Source organism: Pithys albifrons, chromosome 11 (assembly GCF_047495875.1).
Source record: "Pithys albifrons albifrons isolate INPA30051 chromosome 11, PitAlb_v1, whole genome shotgun sequence".
Taxonomy (NCBI): domain Eukaryota; kingdom Metazoa; phylum Chordata; class Aves; order Passeriformes; family Thamnophilidae; genus Pithys; species Pithys albifrons.
The window spans coordinates 6824218-6848188 of record NC_092468.1 but is presented as its reverse complement, the minus strand read 5'-3'; the positions used below and the strand labels follow the sequence as shown (position 1 = coordinate 6848188).

Here is a 23971-nt window from a genome sequence, read left to right as displayed (position 1 = left end):
TTGCGAAATGTACTTAACACACGTCTTACAACATCTGTGTATTTTGCAAGATATTCCACAGCTGATGGAGGAGGAGGTGACTCCACGAGCCCACTGAACGCAGGCAGAGCGCTGAGCTCCATTACTGCAGGCCCTGGGAAAGCCACGAGGGCTTAGGAGCCCTTTCCAGCTCGGCAGGCCGAGAACAGCCCCGCAGGGCCGCCCGGGAGCCCCGGGGACAGCAGCGGAGCCCCGAGATAGGACGGCACCAGAAACCGCGACGGAGCGCCGAGATGGGACGGCAGCGGGAGGGGCGAGGGGGCGGCACGGCCGGGCCGGGGCGGCGCTGCGGGCACAGCGGGCAGCGGTAAGGGAGGGAGCAAGGGCGGAAGGAAGGAGGGAAGAAGGGAGGAAGGGAAGGACGGACGGAGAGAAGGAGGAGAGGAAGGGAAGGACGGACGGAAAGAAGGAGGAAAGGAAGGAGGGACAGAGGGAAGAGGCGGTGGCAGCGCGCGGAGCGGTCCCGCAGGTTCCGAGCGCGGTGCGGGGGCAGCGCCGGGACCGGACCGGCCTACACAGCCCCTGCTGGGTCGAACTGCCCAAGGGCACCAGGAACGTGTATCCTGGAGTATATGTGCCTCTGTGTGTGCGTAGATACCTGTATTTACAACAGAAAATTAAAGCGCTTTTTCTTCTCTCCTCCCTCCCCGCCCCCCCCGACACCTACTCCAGTACCAGAGTTATAGAGGACAAGAGGATATATGGTTAGTCTTGTTTTTCTTCTTTTTTTTTTAATCTATGCAATTTACTCGTCCTTCTCTCCCTCGCTCTGAGAGGCTGTTTGCTTGTGCCACAGCTGCTCTCTGGCTCCATAAGCCCTCCCTGGTGCTGGATTCCTCCAAGCTTTGCAGCAGCACAGCCACTGCTGAAGTCTGGTTCCACTGTGTGGTTCTAGCAGTAAATTACCTTCATGCCTTTAACTCCAGAAATGCAGATTTTAGACTTTAGCGTAGCTGTGATGAGCTAATTAGCGTTCTGATTATCTAAAAGACCTTTGTGAAGTCCAGAGGTGTCTGAGGAGGGCACTGAGGACATAACAGGTGACAGTCCTGTCAGAGGGGAATTCGACCTATCTGAGCTCCTGCCTTTTAAAATAATTTAATGAGACAAACTGGGTTTCATTGCAGTGATGATTTCTTAGGATTTAATTCCTGAGATGTTTCAGCAGCTCTTGCTGCGTGTGGAGCAGGTTAAGTTGGCAGGGTGAGGCTGCCCTGGCCAGAGCAGGTGCCCTGCAGGGGCACTGCCTAAACCTCACCAGCCAAATCCACAGCTGTGCAATTGCCACTCAAAAAAATGTGAGTATGACCCCTCACAAGCATTGAGCATTTTTGGTAACAAGAACTAGAAGAAACTAAGAAATGAACCATGTAGGCTCACAAAGTACAATGGAGAGCTTCAAAGACAGAAGAAATGCTGTCCAGCCCAGGGATCTGTCCCAGGCAAAGGAGAGAGGGGATGGAGTTTAGGGAAACTAACCTGGCCCCTTGCTTTGCCGTGTGTTCCTGCCACCAGCCACAGCTGCCTCCTTGGGAGTACCAGACATGAATGTATCCTTTCAGGGTGTTGTTTTTGCCTCTTGTAACATTTATTGCTGCTTTCACTGACTGCACTCTAGGTCTGATACTGCAGGGAGAGGTTGTGCAATTCAATTTAACCAGTACCTTCATCATTCTGTAAAACTCAGCTATAGCCTCTCCCAGGTTCCTCCTCTCCAAACCACAGTCCCTGAAAAGTGGCAGCTCCTTTCCCTTGGCCATTGGAACTGCCCAACTTGAGCTGAGACCAAATCTGCTCCTAGCAATCAAGACCAGTCCCACCCTGGTTTTCTGTGGTGTTAAAACAGTACTTTGTGTGATGGGCTTGGTACTTTTCCTCATGGTGCCCAGCATCTTGTTGACTTTTTTGTCTGCCACCAAAAAAAGAGGAGGTGTGTGCTGGTTTAAAGGTGAACCAGCAGGGGAAATGAACTCACCATGAGAGAGATTATAAGTCAGAGCTAAAATTTATTAATAATATTACAATAAATACACTGACACAAAAGGGAAATTGCTTTCAACTCACAAAAACCCAGCAGTATAACCCAGTGTCCTGGGGCACAAACCCAAGGGGGTTTGTTAGCCCTTGTGCTAAGACCCCTGTGACTCCCCCAAGTCCAGAGCAAAAGGAAACAAAAAACCTGTTGGTGCAGGCGAGGGCTGTAGCCTGGGCAAGAGCAGAGTTCTCCTCCTATCAAGGTCCTACTGCTCCTCTGGATCGGACAAGAAGTTCCCAAGGTCTTCTTACCCACCACTTATGTACCCTCAGGGAGCACCCAGTCCCTCCCCCTGGGCGGGGACTCACACAATGGGTGATTAACTCTGGGAGCCAGGGGGTATTGTTGAACTGTTGATGGCCCATAGCAGCTCCGCCCCCTCAGGCTGGGTGTGAAGGTGCTAATGGCTCCCTGGGCAGCTGCTGCTAATGGCCCATTGACCTTGGGGAATGAATAGAGGGGGTAGAATACACAGCTTTGATCACCCCACACACAGTGTTAACTGGTCCCTCCTGCTGAACTAGGACAAGATGCAAAGATTTGAAAATAATGTGAGTGTAGTTATTAGTGTATACTTTATCAGAACAACTTACAAACATTTAGGTGGTAGGTGGAATGTGATTGCAGTTGTAATTAGGTGCCTAATTTCATTGTAGTTGTTTCAGAATCTCTCTTCTTTTTGTTTGCATGGATAGAAATCCCCACACAGGTAGGATGTTCTTAAAGAGGAAACAAAACATTTTGGATAATAGACAGGGCAATACATGTTTGTATAGTTTCCAAATCTTTGGTTGTACAAGACAAAGTTCTAATGCAATCATTTAATTAAAATATAAAGATAAGAAGTAATGTAAACTCTTGAGCCTAGGAACCATTTACTTAAACTGCTTCAGTGGTATTCAAAATTGTAAGTCTTAATAGGAAAATGAATATATTAGTATTAGAAATGCACATATAATGCTTTGCATTTTGATGGCTTAAAAATTTAGCTGCAATAGCTTTCTCACTGTCAGGTGTGCTACACTTTAGGGGCACCTGGATGCTACCAGTGGGTGCAGGAGGGCACATTGTTTCAAGCAACAGTTCTATATATTCATTATTGACCTCAATTGCTGAGCTGGGTTTGTTGCCTCTGGCAGTAACTAATAGATGAAGTTTCCAAGGAAAATGGCACCTTAGCAAACTGAGCAGTTCTATATGTTGCAGAATTCCTTCTTACTTTCTGCAGATGTTCAGGTAAACCTTGAAGCATAGAAAGATAGCCCTCTTAGTAATGATTTCAATTTTTTTTAATTGTTTTCTTTGCTAAGAGACCTGCTCCATGTAACTGTAGAGCCAGTGAGATGTTCTTTCCTAACTACCTAAACAGTGTCCGGAATTAGTTGCTCCTAACACAGCATGATGGCCAATAGTTACCCTTTTTTGAAACTGAAAAGTAATTAGTGGGATTGTTGACGTTGATGTTTTCACTTTGGTCTTGCTGTTTGTTCTGGAAATCCTGCAATTCCCTCTGCTTCCTATGTGTGATTATTTTGCATCTGAATGTTCTGCGGTAGCACTTTTAGATGTTTCATTCATTTGCTACCTTTTAAAGGCAGCTTTATAAGAGCAGATTTAGTGATTGGAGATGCTTTCTTTACGATTTAAATATCTTCCATTTGTATGCAAGCTGTGTTTCTGAGATTTGCCTTAGGTTATGCTAAGTGTGCCTTGCTAGTTGTGAGAAAATTGCAACAATGTTGATAGACAAAAAAACACTCTGAGTGGCTTCTTAACAGAAACTCTTGAAATTTTAGCAAGAGATTGTTTTGACAGACAAGTTGGTGTTTTCACTAAATCAGCAGGTTTTTTGCTTAAAAACATCCACCCATGGTTGCAGTTCTGCATGTCCTCTGTTTTCTGTACATCAATATATTGTTCTTTGTGGATGACTGACTCATACATGCAAGCAGAAGAATGATTATTGGCTTTACTTAGAGTAGTTTATACAACTGTAGCCGAAGAAAAAGCTTATTTATTAGTGTGATATGTGCACAAGGAATAGGATAAGAGTTGAGTGTTAGATGTTGAATGATCACTGGGCATTATTGGATAAGTAATTATGAGGCTTATACTGCAGTAAATACAAGAAGATGCCAGGAGCTGATTGTGTCCTTGTGACCTTGTGGAAATGCTGCAAAATGTGCAGGGGTTGCTGTTGTGTGGTGCAGGCTGAGATCCTGCACTACCCACCAAACTGGCTCTGGGGAGGTGAACAAGCTGGTCTTTGTTTACCTGATTTCTGCATATTTCTGGGTTGGTGAGGTATTGGCTTTGTAACCAGATGGAACTGCTACAGATCTCTGTGCCTAAATATTGTCAAATGCTTTATGGGCAGTTAGGATGTAAAACCTTTCTTAGAAAATGAGAATAATTTCATTATTTTCACAGAGATTGCAGAGGAAGAACATTGAGAGCAACATGCTTTGGTTTTTCTTCATGTGTTTACTGTGTAAGGATAACAGATAATCTAAGAACCTCGAAGTATTTAGTAAATGCACATATAGGCCTGATAAAAACATGGGAATTTACTGCTCATGTGCAGGAATGGTGGTTTCTGAATTCCCTGTTCCTGAGTTGTTGCATCCCTTTTTGCTGTTCAAGCAATAAGCAGCCTGTAAGCATGATTATTTTTCAGGATGATTAAGACTGTTAATAAAATATAATATTCTTAATATTAGGAATATTAAGAAAAATAGATTCTATAGGACATTGTCATGGGAGGATCTCTGTGGGGTTCTTATTGGCTGGACTCAGGGGCCACACACTCTGTGCCCCACTGTGGAATTCTAGTTATAAGTTTGAAACGTGCAACAACTCACAGGTTTAAAAAACTACATTGTGGACTTGAGCCCATGGGCACTGCTTTGTGTGAGTTGTGAATACTATGTTTTTAAAGTTGTGCTAAAGAATATTTCTGCTCAAATATTTTGCACTTGAAAATTACTGAAGGCAATACCATGCACATTATTAACTGCAGATTCTATATTTGCATGTATTCCAGATTGTTAGAGTCCTGCTCTCAATTTATTATTTACATTTTTTGTGCTTTGTCCATGTGTACTTTTCATGGTGAATTGTTTTGTTTAGTGCCTTTCAGCTGCAGGTTCTTTGTAGCAAGGGAGCAGAAACAGTTGGGAATGGAATTTGAAAACAGAGAACTAGTTTTTATTCAGAATAAAAAAATAATTAAAGGTAAAAGTCATGTTTCAGTTGATTTCAGAGATGTAACTAATGAAGTGTGATTTGAAGGATTGTAGTTTCAGGAGAGGAAGAGACACTTCTGCTGAGGCTGCTTTCTCTGTTTTCCACCAGGGCACTTGGAGTTTGGGCCACAGAAATACTGCAGTTATCTGTAAGGTAACTTGTCCATGGAAAGGTTTTTTATTTGCTGGAAAAATTGTTGCCTGGACAGAGATGAAATAAAAATAGCCAATACCCCCAAATTAAGCAGATCTTCTGTCTTAAGCAAAAGAACCCTATGCATTATTAAAGATAATATTTGTGCTTTGAGCCAGCTTCAAAGATACATGTGAAAAGCTGGCATGGTTGCTACAAGGTTGTAAATCTGCTGCTCTAGTGGATACTGCAGCCAGCCTGGGGGTTGGTTAGATTTTGGGGCTTCCTAGAAGCTGCAATGGCACTTGCATTCTCTGACTGAAAGTCTGGTGTGGGGACTGGAAGAATCAACTTCATACTTTTGATACTCTGAATATGATAGGAAATCATGTCTCCTTTCATGCACTTGGTTAATGACTTTCCAGTGAAAGCCAAAGAAATGAGGTGCACCTGAGTCACTGAAATTTAACAATAATATGACTCACCGTGTGGCCCTGAAAAAGCCATTTTAGAGGATTAGGGCGCCATGCTGGGCTATGTGTAATATGTATGTGTACCCTGCAAAATTCTTGGCTGGGGTGAGTAACTTTTTGATGAGTAAATACAATACCACCCTAGATTATACATTTTTCATTTTTTTCTCTCACCCAGGTACTAATATTAATTATTAAAGTGGAAGCTGGGGATTCTTTGTTGTGGAGGATTGATTTCAGTGACAGCACATGCTGGGAACTTACTGACCAGAGTAACTTCTGTTACGGGAATTGCTCTCATTATTAAGAGTGTGAGAAAATCTGATATCCAGTCGTATTTTTAAGGGACATTTGTGTACTGTGGTTTTCTGTGATTTAGGTCAGCTGCTAAAATGTACTTTTTATTTTCTGACTTTGAAAGTATGTCTTGCAACCATAATATTCTTATAATGTCACTGGGTGTAACTCAGCTGGATTCAGTGCATCTACATGAATATATATGAGGTAACAATGTGGCCCAGTAAGTGAATGGAAATGGGCAGCTTTGAACTTGTTCAAATCAAAATTTCATCTAAATTAATCCAGATTTACCCTCACAAGAGGAGATAACACTTCAATCCTGTGCTAGGATTTGGTTTATTTCTGCTCCTTGCAGAAGTTTTACCTCAAGGCTGAGTGCTTCAGAGCCTGCACGTATCAGTGTCTTGTTCTCCAGTTTACTAATTTAACAGCTCATGAATCAGCCTGCACTGCTCAGCACTCCATTGTGCTGCTGATAATTAATCAGATATGGCTCTAATTCCTGACTTTCAGCAGAACTTAACTGTGGTCATCTGTAACGTCATCTGCTATTGACATATTGCAGGAATATAGGCAACAGGAAAAGAGCTTGCAGGAAATTTCTAATGAAGATTATAATGATTTGTCCATCATAAAACCTTTTTTATGTGGCTTAAGTTTGATGGTGACTGCCCCTTTATGTATTGCCACATGCTGTACCTGTTGTGGAAAGCTGTCCCAGCTGCAGACACTCGGGTGTGTGGGAACTGGCACTTAGAGAGAGACACCTGCTTGGCCAGGGCTGCTGGTACCTGCGCCCAGGGCAGGGCACACCAGCTCTGTGTTTAGTCTTCTGTGTTTGATTTCTCAAGAGAGCTTAGCTGAAAAATAACTTAATTATCTTCTTTTTTTTTTTTCCTGTTATTCTGAGTGGTGTTCTAATGATTTTAAACCTTTAGGTAATGAACAGCAGCCAAGACAGTGGCTGAAACAGAAGGTTTTGTTTGAAATCTCAGAAGTTGTACTAGACCTGTTGAATAGATTTAGGATAGACTATACTGGGAATAGGAATAAAAACACTTTTGATTATTTTTTTATATATAAATATTTTTATATATAGTATGTGGTGGGGGTGTATATGTGTTTAAAAACACCTATGAAACACATCTTCATTACATATGTACTATTAGTACATTCTTAGTTTGTTGGTTTGGGTTTTTTAAGCCTTTTTTGTGGTGGTTTGATTTTTGAGATTTTCCATTATTGGTACTGTCTGATTATCATTAAGAATTACAGGTTGAATTCTTTCCCTAGAGTCTCTGGGGCACAAGTGACTAAGAGCTGCAGTCAAATCTTTGTTTCAGGTGAGAAATAGAGTAGTCTGTAGAATTAAAAGAAAAACAAAAGCCATCATTCAGCTAAGATGGCAAACAAAAGATGAGCTATGGAAGTGTAAACCATCCTTCACCAGAGCAGAAGAGCATGAAGAGCCATGAACCAGCAGGTATAAGAGCTCCCATTCACATAATAATGTTTTGCTCACTCCTTCGAGGCAAAAAGACCTTCCTACAAGGAAAATGCATTTGCAGAATTCCTGGTAATTGAAACCAAAACTTTGGATTTGTTTTTTTCTGAATAAAGAACCTGTGGATTTTGCATACAGTTTTCATGAATGAGCTTGTTTGGTGTCCACACAGGGACAGTAAATCAGAGGAGAGAGAGAAGAGAAGGTGCTGTGAAATGTGCTTCCTACAGCTGCTATAACTGTAGATCATAAAATTATTGCTGTCTTTCAATGGCTCTACAGCCAGCAAGTCTCTTCCCCCCAGCATTTCTCCCCTAGTGTGATGTGAGATATGAGAAATGAGTAAAGTAAAATAAAACATTATAGAAGAAACTTTATATGTATATTGAGCACTAGATCCTCAAGGTACAGATAGAACTTACACTTCAAAGAATTTTCTCTATAAAAAGTTTGTGAACTGCTATCATGTCACAAGTGAAAATAGTAAAACTTGCTTCTAGATGCACGGAATGCTGTTAAGTGGTACAGTCCCACTCTTTGGAGTGGTAAATCCTCTGTAAATGAACTGATAGAGTTGGCAGCTATAAAACATCAACTTCACATTGATTTAACTGTTATTATTAAATTTTTCCAAGTCAGAGAATTTTAAAAAAAGGGAATATAAGGACTGGGAACAGTAAGAGGTGGGCTCTGAGCTACAGTGCTTGGGTACACCACATATGGAGAGCAAGATTGGCTGAGCAGAGCACAGAATCCCGATTGGGTTTGGTCTGTTAACCCAAGACTGATTTCTGAAGTTCGGGATGCAAGTGTCTTCTTCAGGAAGACTGCTAACGTTTGATGGACAAGGCTGGAGGCCAGAGAGCAGGGAGAGAAATGCATGTACAAGATGTATGTATGAGCATTGTAGAGATTTCAAATCCTAGAAAAAGAAATTGTATTCACAGACATCTGTGTGGGACATACATGTTTTTATCATGCCAGGTATATTCTGGATCATTTGTAAAAAGAGCTATGCAATTAAGTAGGTCCAGGCACAGTGATTAACTGCTTTCTGCTCCATTTTTCCTGAGATAGCTGACATTTTAACTGAACTGTGTATGGATTGGTGGTAAATGACCCTGCAAGGCTTCTGCCAGCATTGTCCCCACCCATTCACCCTGCTCTTAGCTTTTTGATGTCCCTGGAGTTTTCCTGTAACACCTGTAGTTGCCCTTGCTGCTGCTCCCTGCCCTTGATCCATGATCACTTGCTCTGCCATCCAGCAAGAGAAGTGTACTGTCAAACGCTGATAATCTGGCTAGAAGCATTTCCCAGCTGCCCCCAGCTGCCGCCTGCCCACCTCTAAGGAAGTCAGACCTGTACTTTTGGGGGTTGCATGTGGGCTTTGGTCACATGTTGCAAAGGTTCATTGTAAGAAATTATTAAAAAAAAATCTGCTTTTGTAGCAGGCCTGCAGGTTCCAAAGTGATCTACATGTGGTTGACAGACAGAACAAAACGTTCTCTGACAAAAGCAAGTTAAGAATAAAAACCACGTAAAAATTGCTCAGTTTTAAGACTAATGACAATACGATTTTCTAGAAGTACTATGTAGCCATCTGGGGAAGCAGAATGTGTGGCTGTTCTCCTAATTAATACCAAAGAACACCTGTGTTTCTGAGCAGGGTCTTGCTGTGTGCCGTGATAATACATAGGACTGATCTCCTGGTATTTCACTGGTGCTCGAGGGATACACAGCTGTGAAAATGGTGCTCCTTTTTGTTTAGAACAATGGGCCAGGGCTGCTCTTTGTCATGTTTGTCTTTTAATTTTTTTTTTTTTCTTTAGGGTGGAGGTTTAATGTTTTGCTGTCAGGATGAAGAGCAAGATACCTGTCATTCTCCTGGCCTGTGGCTCCTTTAACCCCATCACAAACATGCACATGCGGTTGTTTGAGGTGGCCAGAGACCACCTGCACCAAACAGGTCAGTAAGGTGGGCTGAGGATCACACTCACACGGGTTTGCTGGGCAAAGGAAGGAAAGGGTTTTATACTCACTTGGATAAGCTGTCACTATATAGCTGGTTTAATTGTAATTCTCTTTACTGATCATTTAATATGAAGCTTTCATGGCATATTTATTATGGGAAGTCTAACATTACCTCTTCCTTTGGCTCAGTGTATAAACAGGTATAATGAGTGTTCATGCAAATAAAGTGAAAGTTTCATCAGCAGTTTTAGAACAGCAAATAATAATAAAAGGAATTTGGCTGTAAAATTGATAGTGGGGAGGAAATCTGGTAACCCACTGATACCACCGTGCAGCAAAGGCAGCAACTACATATTCTCTGTGTACTATGAGAATACCTTGACTCTCATGAGGAGGAATGACAGAGCTGGCTCTGAAGGCAGCCTCTACAAGTCTTTATTGTCCTGTAACTGTGAAATTATTTTGTTGCTTCTGCAGCACTGGAGATAAAGCCTTAAAAAGAGATTTTAATTGACTTGTCTCACTGAAATTTTATAATTGATTCTGCTGCCCAGGTGTGTAAGGAGCAGAAAGGTAATGTGAGATCAATTAGTAGTTCTATTTTAAGTCATACATTACAGTCCAGTACATTTCTTTGCCTTGAAAGAAGGCTTGAACTGGGAAATTAATTCTGATTCTTGGTGAATCACAGTTCATCATTTAGTCTGCTCCAGGGTCTGTGTGACAAGAGACTACCCCTTACTCAGAGCAGGTCACTTAAAGAAGTTCAGCAAAAATCGTCTTAAAAATAAAGTTGTGAAAAGCTGACATGGAAATTTTTCATTACATTGCACCTCTCTAATGCCAGTGCTTAGTTCTGAATAGGGTGCAACTTTCCTTTTGACTTCTTAGCTTAATGTGTGAATCCCAACTAGTATAAGGGGTTTATGCATTAAAGAAGTCTTCATTTTGTCTGAGTTGCCTGCAATGTTGTCACTGCACTTTCTGAATGCTTAACCCAGCACGTCTGCAGAGCAAGAACCCTCAGTTACCCAGCCCGTTTTATGTGTGGGTGTACAAATCTCCTGTATGGTCCTTCTTGCCACAGTGAATATAGTTTTTCAAGCAGAAGGGGTTGGCAGCGTGCAATAAAAATGTCTGATTCTGGATGCCTATTTATAGCAGAATCATTCCTATCCAGGAAATTAATTGGTCATTCTCTCATGATTTTAGTTCTGTTCCCACTTCTGCAGTTACCCAGGGAAGGGGGGGAAAAATTGGAGCTTATTTGCTGAGGAGCACTAACTGCACACTGGCAGCTGGTAGTGGAGCTGGAGAACAGTGGTGGTACATGGCTGGAGCTTGTTTGAACAGAGGGAGCAGGCTGCTGTATTCCCAGGGATCCCTCCTCAGGGGAAGCAGTGACTTCAGAGCTGCCATACACACAGAGTGCCTGGGAAGGTGAGGGGCAGCAGGGCAGGATTACCCAGCATGCACATCTCTGGGCTGGGAGAATGGCTGCGCCTGGTGCCACTGCAGGAGTTCTGTTCTGCTCCGTCCCAGATGAGTTGAGCAGGACCTTGGCTGGAGTTCACTCCAACCACAGCCCTGGGAATGTTCAGAAGGTGTGTGGATGTGGCACTTGGGGACACGTTTTAGTCATGAACTTGGTAGTGCTGCATTAGCCATTGGACTTGGTGATCTTTGAGGTCTTTTCCAGCCTTAACAATTCTGTGATTCTGTGACTTCAGAGTCAGGTTTTACTGTTCTGAATGTCACGGCTGTCCCTGATGTGCACCCTGACTGACATCTCCAGTAATTCTGTCTGCCAGCTTTTTGTACATCACTTAAGTTTCAAATGCTGCCTAATCTTATTTTTCATACATTCCTATTCCAAGTAGAAAATTTTATTGAGTTTCTGGTACTTAAAGCAGTATCTGCAGTTTCATTGCCACATGTCAAGCAATTCATCCTTTCTCTGTTATCAGCCAACAAATCTTGTCATGCTGCCTTTAAATACAACAGACATAGCTACGTGTGCCTGGATGACTAATGAATCTCTTTGTCTGGATTTTGAATCTACTCATGCAAATTTGGTGCTTGACACATTCTCACACACAGCTAAAATTTTCTGATATCCAGTGCCTTGTTTTAAAGTTGTTTCTTGAAACGTCCAGTGACTGTGGCAAATACCTTGCCAATCTGTTAATACCTATTGACAGGTGCTTTTATTTATCTTTCACTGTAAATATTACTAGAATCAATCTATGTAAGATATTTAGAATCTTGTTTCCCAAGTATTGCTAGTGGAAGATATTTACATCACCAGTTACCAGGTAAGACCAAAAGGGATAGAGGGCAAAGGAGAAGGGGATGAAAGGCAGGTTGTTTCTATCTGTGAAAAGATATGCAAGGGGGAGGTGTAGGATAACGAGTTACTATCATGAAAACCGGGGAAAAGTGTGAGACCATTAATGGTTTGTGTGAGATGCAGTGCTGGAAAGCAGAGCTGAGAAGTCTAAGGAATAATCAATCACTAACTAGCCTTGAGAATTTGGAAGTTTATGTTGTTCAAGGGCTGTGCCTGACTGAAGTGGAATGGTATTTTCAAGAAAGAGATAGGAACAGATTGTAACACCATCACGTCAGCATAAATGTTCCAGTTCTTGCTGGAACAAGTCTGATAACTGGAATTTAATAACACAAAATCCCCAGTTTGATGCTACTGTTTGGATACTATAGATCCAGGACTGGAATAGGATCAGGTCAGCTGTAGTTGCTCACGACACGTACCATAAATATTGACAGACATTACTTAAAACTGCCTCAGCTTTAAAAATGAAAAGGAAATAAATATTTGATTATTTCCTTTTCATTACGACATTTCCTGCAGTGCTTGCTTGACTAGAGCAGTCCCTGGTTAATTGTATTAGGCTTTACCTTTCAAAGGTGCATGAAGAGGGGGGTGAGTGTGTGGCATAGCATTACAAAAGAATTACAGAGTGCACTTTGCAGAGGTGAAAATCAAAGCAGCAAAAGCATAAATATAAGACATCTCAAGACATACTACATCACTAATGAAAATACTTCTGTTACATCAAACTCCATTTTCTGAATACTGTTACCGGTGCATACAGTTCAGGTTCTAAACTTTTCCTGAATGATGCTTTCTTAAGTGGAAGAAGTGTGGGTTTCTGTTCCACAAGTCTTGTCTTTCTGTAAAGCCCAGCAGAATAAAGGGTGGGCATCCCCACCTTGCAGTGCTGTTTGTGTTATCCCTGTGTTTGTCTTGGGAATCACAGCCTTCTGTTCTATAACATCACTGGAGAGAACCCTTGCTTCCCAGGCATGCTACATGGATGGGAGCATTTCAGAATAAGGTGTCTTATGATTAGAGCTCCAATACTGTATTACTCACGTTGTTACTCACAAGACAGTGGTTTTGTCCATCCTTCTCAGAGGAAATACTCCTTTTCATAGATACTGCCTTTCCTTCTTTTCTCTGGATCCAGTGAACGCTGAGAAGTGAAGTATTCTAAGATCTTGATACAAAGGGTTTATTGTAGATGTGATTTGTAGAGGTGGTTGAGCGTTTGTTGGGGACTGATGGCTGTGCATGCTCAGTCACTGAGCTGCTGGAGCAGCTGAGCAGTGTGTTCAGTGGCTGTCTGACCACAGAGGTCAATCTGCCCCGTCAGCCACGTGGGTGTGATTGTGTTTGGTGCTCATCTGGCACCTGTCACTGCAATGTTTGTGCACCTCAGCTAATTCAGTGGCTGCATCTTTCAGGTGCTGTGGAGTGGTGAAGCCAAGACCATCCATTCTATATAGAGCTCTCCTCAAAGACTGCCCACTACTGTTCTGACATATTCCTTGTTTATGTGACTTTCAATGCAATGGTTTTTGAATTGTTTACCCCTTTGATTTTCCTTCTGTTGAATTCCCTTCACAGAAGGTGACAGAACATGAAGTAAAAAAAGTCTTGCTCATTGTCTTTTTCTTGCTTGGCAATCCCTACATACATGTCGTGGGAAGGTAAGCACAGGATTATATCTTTCTGTTATTTAATCTGAACAAGGATATTAGACATTTTGGGGTTTTTTTTGTGTTAGGGTTGGTGAAGGGTTTTTTGGTGTTTGAACTCTGGTATGGTTTTGATTTGCATTTGTATGTGTGTGTTTAGAGTATTTGGTTTGGTGGTTTGGAGGTTTTTGGTTGTTTACTTTGGGTATGGTTTGGGGGAAGTGTTGGGGTGTACTTTGGTGTAAAGAATCAGGCTGGATAAATGGATGTGCCTAAACCTCAACTATCATAGAAGTGCAGAAGAGACTTATGTTTTGTAGGCACTGCTCAGCAAGGAGTCAAGTTTCTAGAAATGTTACTTGTGCTAAACCAGTACTATTTCATAACACTAACTTAGCAGCCTCGTGCTGTGGCTGCTGCTCTGCACACGAGGGAAGGAGGGACAGCAATGCCACCATCCTGATGGCTGGTCAGGATCACACCAGAAACCTACAAAGCTTCCCAGTCTGTTTTGGGTCTTCCTGGGACAGAGAGGAAAATGAGTTGTGGGCAAATGTATGGAAGTATTTATTTGGGTTTTGATAGTGTTTATTTACCTATCTTATTTACCTTTTGTGTAGTTTCTCATGGTGAATTCCAGACTTACCACTAGAAGAAATTGATCTTTAGAAGCCCCCCCATAGTACACATCAATTTTATATGAAATTGGCATGTGATGAATTTGCTTTAGTATTAATAAACTAACTTAACTTTACAATTTCTGCTTGTGTTTGAAACAATTGACAGTGACCTTTATAACAGAAAACTAAATACCTCTTTTCCTTAACAGTTTATGTTAACATGTTTGTGGGACAGTGTTTGTTTTATTACTTTTGTTATATTTAGTTTTCTAGCCAATAACACGTTTTTCTAAACAGTTCTCAGAGAATATAAGTTCACAGCAAGAGGAAATTTTTTGCTGCTTTTGACAGGTATGTTTTGAAAACCAAAGCCACATAAGGACCTGGAGGATTTTTACACATACTTAGGTCAAGCAATAATAACATACTTCATGATGAAAACAAATACCATTCCAGAGGAATAGAATTTGAAGACAATTCTGAACAAAGAAAGGTTAGAAGATACCTGTAATAATTTATGGGGCAGAGAAGAGAATTGCAGTGGACATTGAGGAAAGCCCAAGGTGACAGAATTTAATGATTGCCTCTTTGCATGCCTGCCAAAATTGAGAGGCATATTTGAATAGGTGAACTTTTAAATTACTCAAGAGCACACAAGTTATTTAGAGCTAGTAATAAAATGTTTTCCTATATTTTGACAGCTCCAGCTTGTATGTTTAGGTGGAAGGCTCTCGTGTGCCTCGTGTTTGCATAGTGTGCGTTACTCAGTTGTGAATCATCTCAAACAGTTCCTGTGTTTGACTCTCGGTACCTGAAGTGTTATCAACCTGCATTTTTCTCTTCCAGTTGGGTTAATTTCTGCTTTGGAACAAGCTGATATGGCATCAGGAGCTCTTATCCATACATGCAGTTCTAGGCGAGACTAGAGACTGAAATCTCTACAGCTCTCAGCGATATGGCAGACCCGTATCATTCTTGGTTAGCATCATGTCACAAAAACTTTATATTTAGTATATTCATTTAGAATATAAGGGAACAATTTATATTTGTAGGAACTGAAAAGAAAGAAACTGAAATGCAGAAAATAAAATTATTGTGTAGGAAAATGCTTTTAATAAGGTAACATACTAATTAATTCAAACTGTAGCTTCTTTCCCTTTACGTGAGAAATGATTTCAAACTGTAATTTCTTTCCCTTTCAATGACAATTTGTTATAGCACTGTATAATATCAGAGTACCAGAGAATAATTGTTGCTCATATATCTAGTGAAATTATTTCCAATTTCAGATCAAGAGGTAGAGTTAATTATATGCACATCTTTGCATGTTTCTGAAAAGTTTTATCTTGCTCAATTTGCCTGTAATGAGAATGTTTTAAAACAGTGGATGGTTTGAACTGACATCTTAGAATGCAAATCTCATCAAATCTTAGTACTATTTTTTAAGTCCAACTCAATGAATTTCTTTTGAAAATTTTACCCTATTGCAACAAAATAAATTGGATTGTAATTTTAGAATATTAAATTGTCATGTGCCAGTATCAGAAATTATGAGTCTCTCCTCTCCATTTCTTGGGGGTTGCAGCTTAGAGTAGCGATTTGTTTCCCTGATAGTTTATCAAAATGAAAGCTACATTTTGTTTTCTTATTTGAGGACAGAACTGCAAAATCTTAACAAAAGGAGCCTGTTGTGTTAATGATTATGTGATGCTACAGGAGTAGAAAAAATACGGGTGTATTTTCAAATTTAATTACCATGATCAGGAATATGAAAATGGGTCTTTTAGTGGCTACTAAGCCAATGTTTGTAAGTCTCATTTTAGACTCCATTAGCCCTGTCTTTGTTCTTCAATCTTCTGATTTGTTTGAATCACATTAATCACAGCTGCAGTAATATGCTATAATTCTTTTCTTTAATGCAAGGAAAAGGCACAATGATTTTTGATAAACAAGTATCAGATGTTTAAGAGCAAAGTAGTGGTCAGTTAAGTCACTAATTGCCTGTGGCTGTATCAAAGCTGTACTAACTGGACTATGAAACAATCACATCTAACAATATTGATCCTTTGAAACATAAATTATGAATATCTCTACTTACTTTCCAATTGTCTGTTCCCCCAGCTTTCCTTTTTGAATCATGTAGTGGGAGAAACATATTGATAGTAATTGTGAGCAGTTCACAGAGGAACAAAAAGGCTGCCTTTTAATTTTGTGATTGCTGTTAATGTATTAAAACCAACACCCAAATTAAGGTGTTCATGGTGTCTTAAAATTGTGAAGTTAAGCATGGAAGTTAACCTTTGAAGAGGCTGAACTAGATGAGCTCCCAAGGTCCTATCCACCCAAAATGTTCAAGGTTCTGTGAAGAGGACATGATTTTCTTTTTCCTTTTCTTTAATTCCAAAAGGAAGGTATCAGGTGATTGAAGGCATAATGTCTCCTGTTAATGACAACTATGGAAAGAAAGGCTTGGTTTCAGCAAGGCACAGGATTGCAATGGCTAAACTGGCACTGGAGACATCTGACTGGATTCGAGTTGATCCATGGGAGAGCGAGCAGGACACGTGGACAGAGACAGTCAAAGTATTAAGGTAATTGTGTTACCTTTTCTCTGTCTTTATGAAATTACTGACTGCCAGAAATCTGTCAGTCTCCCAGGTCAGTGCACAGAACTTGCTCCCGTAGGACACCCAGGCAAAGCAGAACGTGTCTGTTTATGACCAGGTGCTATGAGATAATATATTGTACCTGTGAGCAATGGCCATTCACAGCACTTTCCTTCAGAAGGGCTACAAGCCAGGATTCCCCACCACGAGTCTTTCCTTTGCAAGTGCAAAGCAGGTGCCCAAGCCTGTGCAGTAACCACAGCACTGCACTAATGCCCCTTAAGTAGTTAGATGCACCTGCTAAGCCTCTGCAAAATTATGGCCACTGAAAGGGGTCTGCAGAAAAGGTCTTGGCTCTCATGTTATTTTTCTGGGGTTTAAGTCTCTAAGCAGGTAATAGAGAGATTGTAATCGGAAAATGAGAGAGTTTACAAACAATTCTGTTCTTTGGGAGCAGCCCTATTCCTGATGAGCTATGTTAGCATTATTATGCCTCCAGGTTTATCTATTCACACATCCTTGAAAAGTTTTCTTATTAACTCTAATGGCAAGTTAAACCCAAGCCCATAACTGCTGATGTTTTCTGCTAAATCTCTTGAGTTTGCTGTGGCTTTGTGCTGGAAGGAAAAATGAAACAATTTGTCCAAAACCTTTTAACTTGATGCATGGACCTTGAAACATGACTTTTCCCATATGGTAATAAATTCATTATGGACATGGTATGAAAACACCATGTTTTGTGCTAACCACTTTTGGAAACACAGGTGCCACAGGAGTCAACAGATACAGTTAAACTGAAAGACTTACTGATGTCTACACCAAGTGTGCTGTGAAGAGCTGGCACTGATTCTTCATTTCTGTCCACATTCTTTAAGTTACTGGAAACAGGTGTTGGTGTAGCTTAAGGCTCTAAATTGTGCCTTTCAACATCTGCCTCTTTATGGCTCTAGGTGAAAACAATTAAGAGCCAGACCTAGTTCTTTACAAAAGCCTGCATAAGAATTCACTACATATTTACAAAACAACTAGAGGAGCCTTTTAGTTCTGCTTATATTTGCTTCACTGAGGGAACATAGACATCTAGTTGCTCCTTTTGCCTGTTCCTTCCAGGCAGCAGAACAGGATTGGGGCAGAAGGAAGACTAGGCAATGCTACCCTGTCTCTACAGGAAACTTCTTTTCTCTAATCACAGCTGTATATTCCAGTGTGAGAAATCAGCAAAAGGTCTCTCCTGCAATATTGGCTGAGTATGGGATTTTTGTCCTAAACTTCAAGATCTTGATCTTGAACAGCTCCAGTTGAAGCAAGCACTGCTTGCAAGATTGGGTTTGCAAGTTATAAATCCCCTTCAGAGTTCTTTAGGGTAAGAGGTACAGTAAATAAACTGACATGTATCATTTTCTGCTCAGGCAAAGCAGTATCATTGTGGTAAGAACAGCCAGACTTCTGGTCTGCCTAGAACGTAAACCTCTAGTTTTATGAGTAAGTTCACAAAATGTTAAAATGGCAGCTTGTTAGGGACAGAAATGAGCTAAAATAATTTTTTTCCTCAACTATTGACTGATATTAATGAGCTGAACCAGTGCTAAACCCTGTCCATGGAATGGGGAAGCAGCACTCTGATGAAATAGCACATGCAGGTGTTTGTGCTTTAGATTGTATTTTAAGTGTCACAAGTGAGAAAAAAAGAAAGAGCTGGTTTTGGAGCTAGATCCTTACTAAGTATAAACAGACAATGGTTTATTGTGGAGCTGTTGTTCTTCACATGTGTTCAGGGTTAGTCTACAGCTTCTTCCCTGCTCAAAGCACCAAGAACCAATTGCTGCCTTCACTATAAGCTCCCTCAGGTAAGAAACTTCAGTACCAATAGAAAGGGATTTTCCTATTGCAAGGCAAAGGTAAAAATCATTATTGTACTTAAATGTCTCTTCCTATCAGTATTTTGAATTGTACACTTACCTGCAGTAGAACATTTTGTCTTGAGATACATGAATGGCCTTTTCCTACAGTACTTGTTTTAACCGAGTGCGATAAAAATGTCACATTTCATCAAAATCTGTGGATTTTGCAGAGGCTCCCAAGTAGTTGAGACAAAAAGAATTTTAAGCAGCAAAGCTCATATCCCACTTGTGGTGGTGCTATTAAACGAGCATGGAAATTTTGAAGACTATCCCAAGGCTTTTTGTTCAAGAGGAGGAGGAAACATAATAGAGCTAATTTCCACATAGCTACTATTCGTGCATGTTCTTGCTAGACAGGGAAGCAGCACTGTCAGTAACCAAAGAACTGCATTCCTTCCTCATGTATTGTAGATTAGATTGTCATGCAGATACACTCTGAAGTAATTAAGAATTGGCAAAGAGCTGCATTGAGTGAGTTCTGTAGTTATTCAAAGCTTCATACACAGTTCATGAAATGCTTAATAAACTGGCAGATTGGTTGGTACTTTTTGCAGTATCTTTACAGCAACATAACCCTCCCTGCTCCAGCCCTTGAAACTCCTGCTGATCGTACAGTGCCTGTAACGTTACTCCTGCAGGGAGCTCCTTGTCAAGTGTTCTTATTTTTGAATCATGGCCCAAGAATGTCAGACCATGATACACAGTCAGTGTGCTTGACTATACATAGCATCAGCCTGTTTACAAGACAAGTAAAATTAGAAGTGTAGGAAGGCACAGACCAAGCTACTGGTACCTACTCTCTACTCCCATATGTCCCTCACCTCTTGTCTGTGCAGTTTCTTTAGCCAGTGACTGAGCACCATAAAGTACTGGGGGTTGCTTTACAGCCTGTGTGGGTGTAGGTCCTGGGCACGTGTGAAACTTATTCCCGTGGCTAAAGTATTTACATGATCTGAAGAGTGTACTTTTAAATCCCTACACTATAAATTCACTCCTCATACCAGTCATTCCAAGGGTCATCCATGGCTTTGTACATGTCCTGAGTTCAGACTGTACCTTGCAACTCATTGTCTTGCTTTGATACAGTTATACAAGAGCTGATGGTCATTTCAGCTCAATATGTACCAGACAGGTTGGACACTGACTTGATTCTGTGCCTGCCTGTCCTGTGCCACCATGAGCTTCTTTCCTGAAACAATTTTGGCTCATGCCAGTCTGAGCAACAGCATGGCTGAGGATGGTGCAAGTCAGGGGCTATGCTGAACAGGCAAGGCTGTGCTGCTTTGGAAGGAAGGGAGCTCAGGTGTTGGGATCTAACACTGGCACTTGCCCTCATGATCAAAGAAAAGGCCCTACCACTAGGCAGCAATACCAGTATTGCAGGGCAGCACCAGTGATCAGGAGCAGCAAAAGAGAAAAATAGAAACCTGAAAAAACTGATAAGGGGATCCTTGACTGCCTTCATGGATCTAAACTCAGTAAAATTAGAAGCACAACAGATGTCAAAAATCATGCAAGAATCACACATTTTTAGTTTCTTTGAATTCTTTTAATTAAAATGAAGGGGAAAACTACAAGTTGAAAACACAGGGAACATGTTTAAATGGAGAAGAGGAAGAGAGAGAACAAAAATCTCGCTTCCTGAAATCTAAGCACATGTTCTAAAAAGATCATGAAGGGTTGTATTTAAACAAGAAATTAATAACTGAAGTGTCATTTAATCCTTCTTCAAGCAAAAACTTCCACAGTGTTTTTAATGTAAAGTTGCTACCAAAATTGCCATAATGGTGGAATTTCAAAAAGGGTTTAAAAACCAGAGTGTCATTAAATGAGGTTGCTTTTTAGTTCCACAAACTGTTAGCTACATTGTACTAATTGGCAGAATGAATATGCCAAATTCTTAACAAGTTGTATTCAAATCCAGAGTGCATAAAAGCAGACTCTGTTCCTGAATCAGAAAGTGCCAGGTAATCGCTTTGTTGCATCTCTGAGAGGATTATCTCACACAGAAGCCTTTATTTTAAATGCAGGCACCATTATAATGAATCACTCAGATTGCTCTGGTCCAAGGAGGAATTCATGCAAAAGAAATATCCCACCCAAAGATCTGCGGGGGATCCCCTTTCTTGCCAGCACCCAGGTCAGTTCATAACTGCAAACATGACTCTTTAGCATTAACAGCTGTGCAGCGTTACCAGATTACACTGTCAATGAAAATGTTGAACAGAGGAGCTGCTGATGTTGGAGGGCTGGAGCTGCCTGCCCAGACCAAGCCATGCCAAGTGCCAGTATAACTGCTGGTGCTGTGTTTGTGGTAATTCCCACTCAGATAGGAGGCCTTGGGGTTATATTAATTCTTGGTTTTACAAGCATCCCTTTACCTATGTCAGAGATGTATGTTGTGCCCTGCTCATTTTGCAAAGCACAGAATATATGAATAAAAATACCAAAAATACAGGGATTATTTAGAATTCTAATTCTAGTATTATACAACAGACAAAGTATACAGATGCCACAGCAATGCTGCTGATGCCTTGATGTTTACTGTGTTTCTGGCCAGAAAAGCTTCTGCTGACAGTAGAAGTATGGCAGGTTCTGGAACAATGTCAGCTTTCAGTTTGCTATTTAATCATGTTCCCTAGCCCTTTGACTTGCTAGGATGCTGCTAGATTTTTGATACATTACATTTTTCCCGTAGTGTTGCAGCATCTCTTGGACATGAATAATACATGTCAGTTGTTCATGGCTGTTGATGAGTTGGATGTTTACAGTTGGTAGAGGAGAAAAGATCTGCTTTTTGTGCATCAACACTGGGATGTTTCTTGTTCTCTGAATTGCTCATTTAAGGTGTTTGTAGAAGACTTGCAGATGTGTTAACCATTTACAACCACAAATAAATGCAAAATGAAGGCAATACCCCCATCCTTCCCTTTCATTTCACATGCATATAAGCCCGTGACAATACCCAGTCAATGTTTGTAAAATACTCGAGGGAATAATGATGAGTTATGTTGAAAAGATTTGAGGAAGGAGATAGTTCTGTGCTGGGGCTTAAGCAGTGGACAGCAAATAAGAAATTAAGAGAGAACAAAAAAATCCCTGTATTGGTGAAGTATCATTCTTGGTCATTAGTAAAGGTACAGCAAATTTGTCTTCAGACCTCTTTGTACCAGAGCAAAAGTGCCATGGGCACATGACACAAAATACCCGTAAAATATTCTGCCAATTAAAATTTGTCTAAAAATGGAATAAAATTTTGTAGGTCATTTAACTGGCTTACTGTACCAGTAAGGTACTTCATTAGATACACTTTGTCATTCTCTTTATTCATTTCTCCCCACTTTTGACTTGCTTGAGTGGAGGAAGAATTCTCCTTTAACTTTGTACAACTAATGTTGTATATGCTGAGTGATGACAAAGTAGGTGGTAAAGTAATTGTGACCAGACACATAAAATCTAAATTGAATTTTTCTTGCCACCTTTTGAAAAAAATACAAAACCCAAACTGCAGTAAAGCTAAATTATTTTTTAAATGGCAGAGGAAGTTTGGAAATAAAAAAATGATGAGTTAAAAGAGATTTAAAACTGCACAATGATAAACATCTCTTATTTCCTTTTACCTTTCCAGTTCTACCAGAATTAAAGCTGCTGTGTGGGGCTGATTTTCTACAGACATTTAAGACACCCAATCTCTGGAAGGAAGAAGACATCCAAGAAATAGTGGAGAAGTTTGGTTTGGTCTGTATTAGCCGGGCTGGCTCCGATCCATCTCAGTATATCAAGGACTCAGCCCTTTTAACTCAATTTCAGCACAACATCTTTCTGGTGAAAGAATGGATTCAGAATGAAATCAGTGCCACGCAGATCCGCTCTGCCTTGTGCAGAGGGTTGAGTGTCAAGTACCTCCTGCCAGACTCTGTGATCGCCTACATAGCACAGCACAACATCTACACGGAGGAGAGCGAGCGCAGGAACGAGGGGGACCTGCTTCAGCCTCTCAAACTGCACAGCACAGGAGTGACCCCTCTGAGTGACTGATGTCTGCAGGCTCTGACCTGACAGACAGGGAGTTTTTTCATGTATTTCTTCAGAAGGTTGTTTCTTGTTAATAAAAAGAAAGCACATCAGTCCAAAATTCCTTGAAATCATGTGGTGTTTTAAATACATGAATCCTTGTGTGGTAGTGCTTAAGCAAGTTGGGATGCTCAGCTGCATAGCTTAAAATACAAAAAGAACAGCTTTCTTGTGAAAATAAACGAGATCTTCACAATAAACATTCATCTGTGGTAATACTTATGGGTCAAACATAGTACTTTCCTAAATTGTAATTCTGTAACACTACGGAGAGTTTTACATGAAGATGCCTTACAGTTTGCAATAGCAAAATAGAATGAACCATAACTTTATATATATATATATATATATATATATATATAATCATACCTATAAGATATGTTTAAATATCTATTACTGCTAGACTTTGACTCTATAAGACCCTGAAAAACCCTTTGAGTTTTGGCAGTTTGGCCAAAAGATGGAAATAAATCTTTCTTTCATGCAGGCACTTGAAAACACATGTACCACTTCTGCCACTTGAAGCCTCTGGATTCTCAAATGACACACAATCCTCTTGCCACGTTTAAAGTGGGTTTCTTTGCTTCTCTGATCCAGAGTCTCCTATAAGGGCAAGTCATTGCCAAAGCCCTGAAGTAGATAATATATCCAAAAGGAACTTCAATTATTCTGTTTGAAAATAAGCAGTGGAAAATAAATGAAAATATCTAAAAGGCTCAGTATTTGAGCTGTAATTTTAGCCAGAAAAGTCTGTTCTTTTCTATGTTGCTTGTTGTGGTGATTGAGTATTTCTCATTTCTGACAGAAGACACCTTCAAAGAATATAGAAACCTCTATAAAGTGTTATTTTTGTGTTTCAAACTTTCTTAACTGAAAGCATGCATTCAGTAGTGATGTAACATTTATCAATATATAAAACTAACCACTGTTTCTTAATAGGAGCTCCCACCTAACTGGCCCTTTGTGAGCCCTCAGTTGGCCAAACAGCTTCCATTAGGAGCTCTCTAGAATTAAGGAGTTTGGGGAACAAGTTGAAGTAAAGCCAAACCCAGATTAGTTTCACTGAAA

General features: G+C 40.6%; 1 protein-coding gene across 9 annotated transcripts; it reads left to right on the top strand.

Moving 5' to 3' along the window:
- The first annotated feature begins 229 nt into the window (after positions 1–229).
- On the top strand, positions 230–23094 carry NMNAT3 (nicotinamide nucleotide adenylyltransferase 3). 9 transcript variants are annotated; one of them, XM_071566524.1, is made up of 6 exons: positions 230–346; positions 712–743; positions 9559–9695; positions 16730–16913; positions 20860–20969; positions 22458–23094. In XM_071566524.1, exons 3-6 carry the CDS (start codon positions 9587–9589, stop codon positions 22865–22867), a joined length of 813 nt encoding a protein of 270 aa, XP_071422625.1. In that variant the 5' UTR covers positions 230–346; positions 712–743; positions 9559–9586; the 3' UTR covers positions 22868–23094. The 9 variants fall into 9 exon arrangements, with proteins under 9 accessions (XP_071422625.1, XP_071422627.1, XP_071422624.1 ...); XM_071566523.1 differs by lacking the exon at positions 230–346 and adding an exon at positions 455–508; XM_071566525.1 differs by lacking the exon at positions 230–346 and adding an exon at positions 5429–5473 and having other exon boundaries at positions 717–743.
- The last annotated feature ends 877 nt before the right edge of the window (positions 23095–23971 follow it).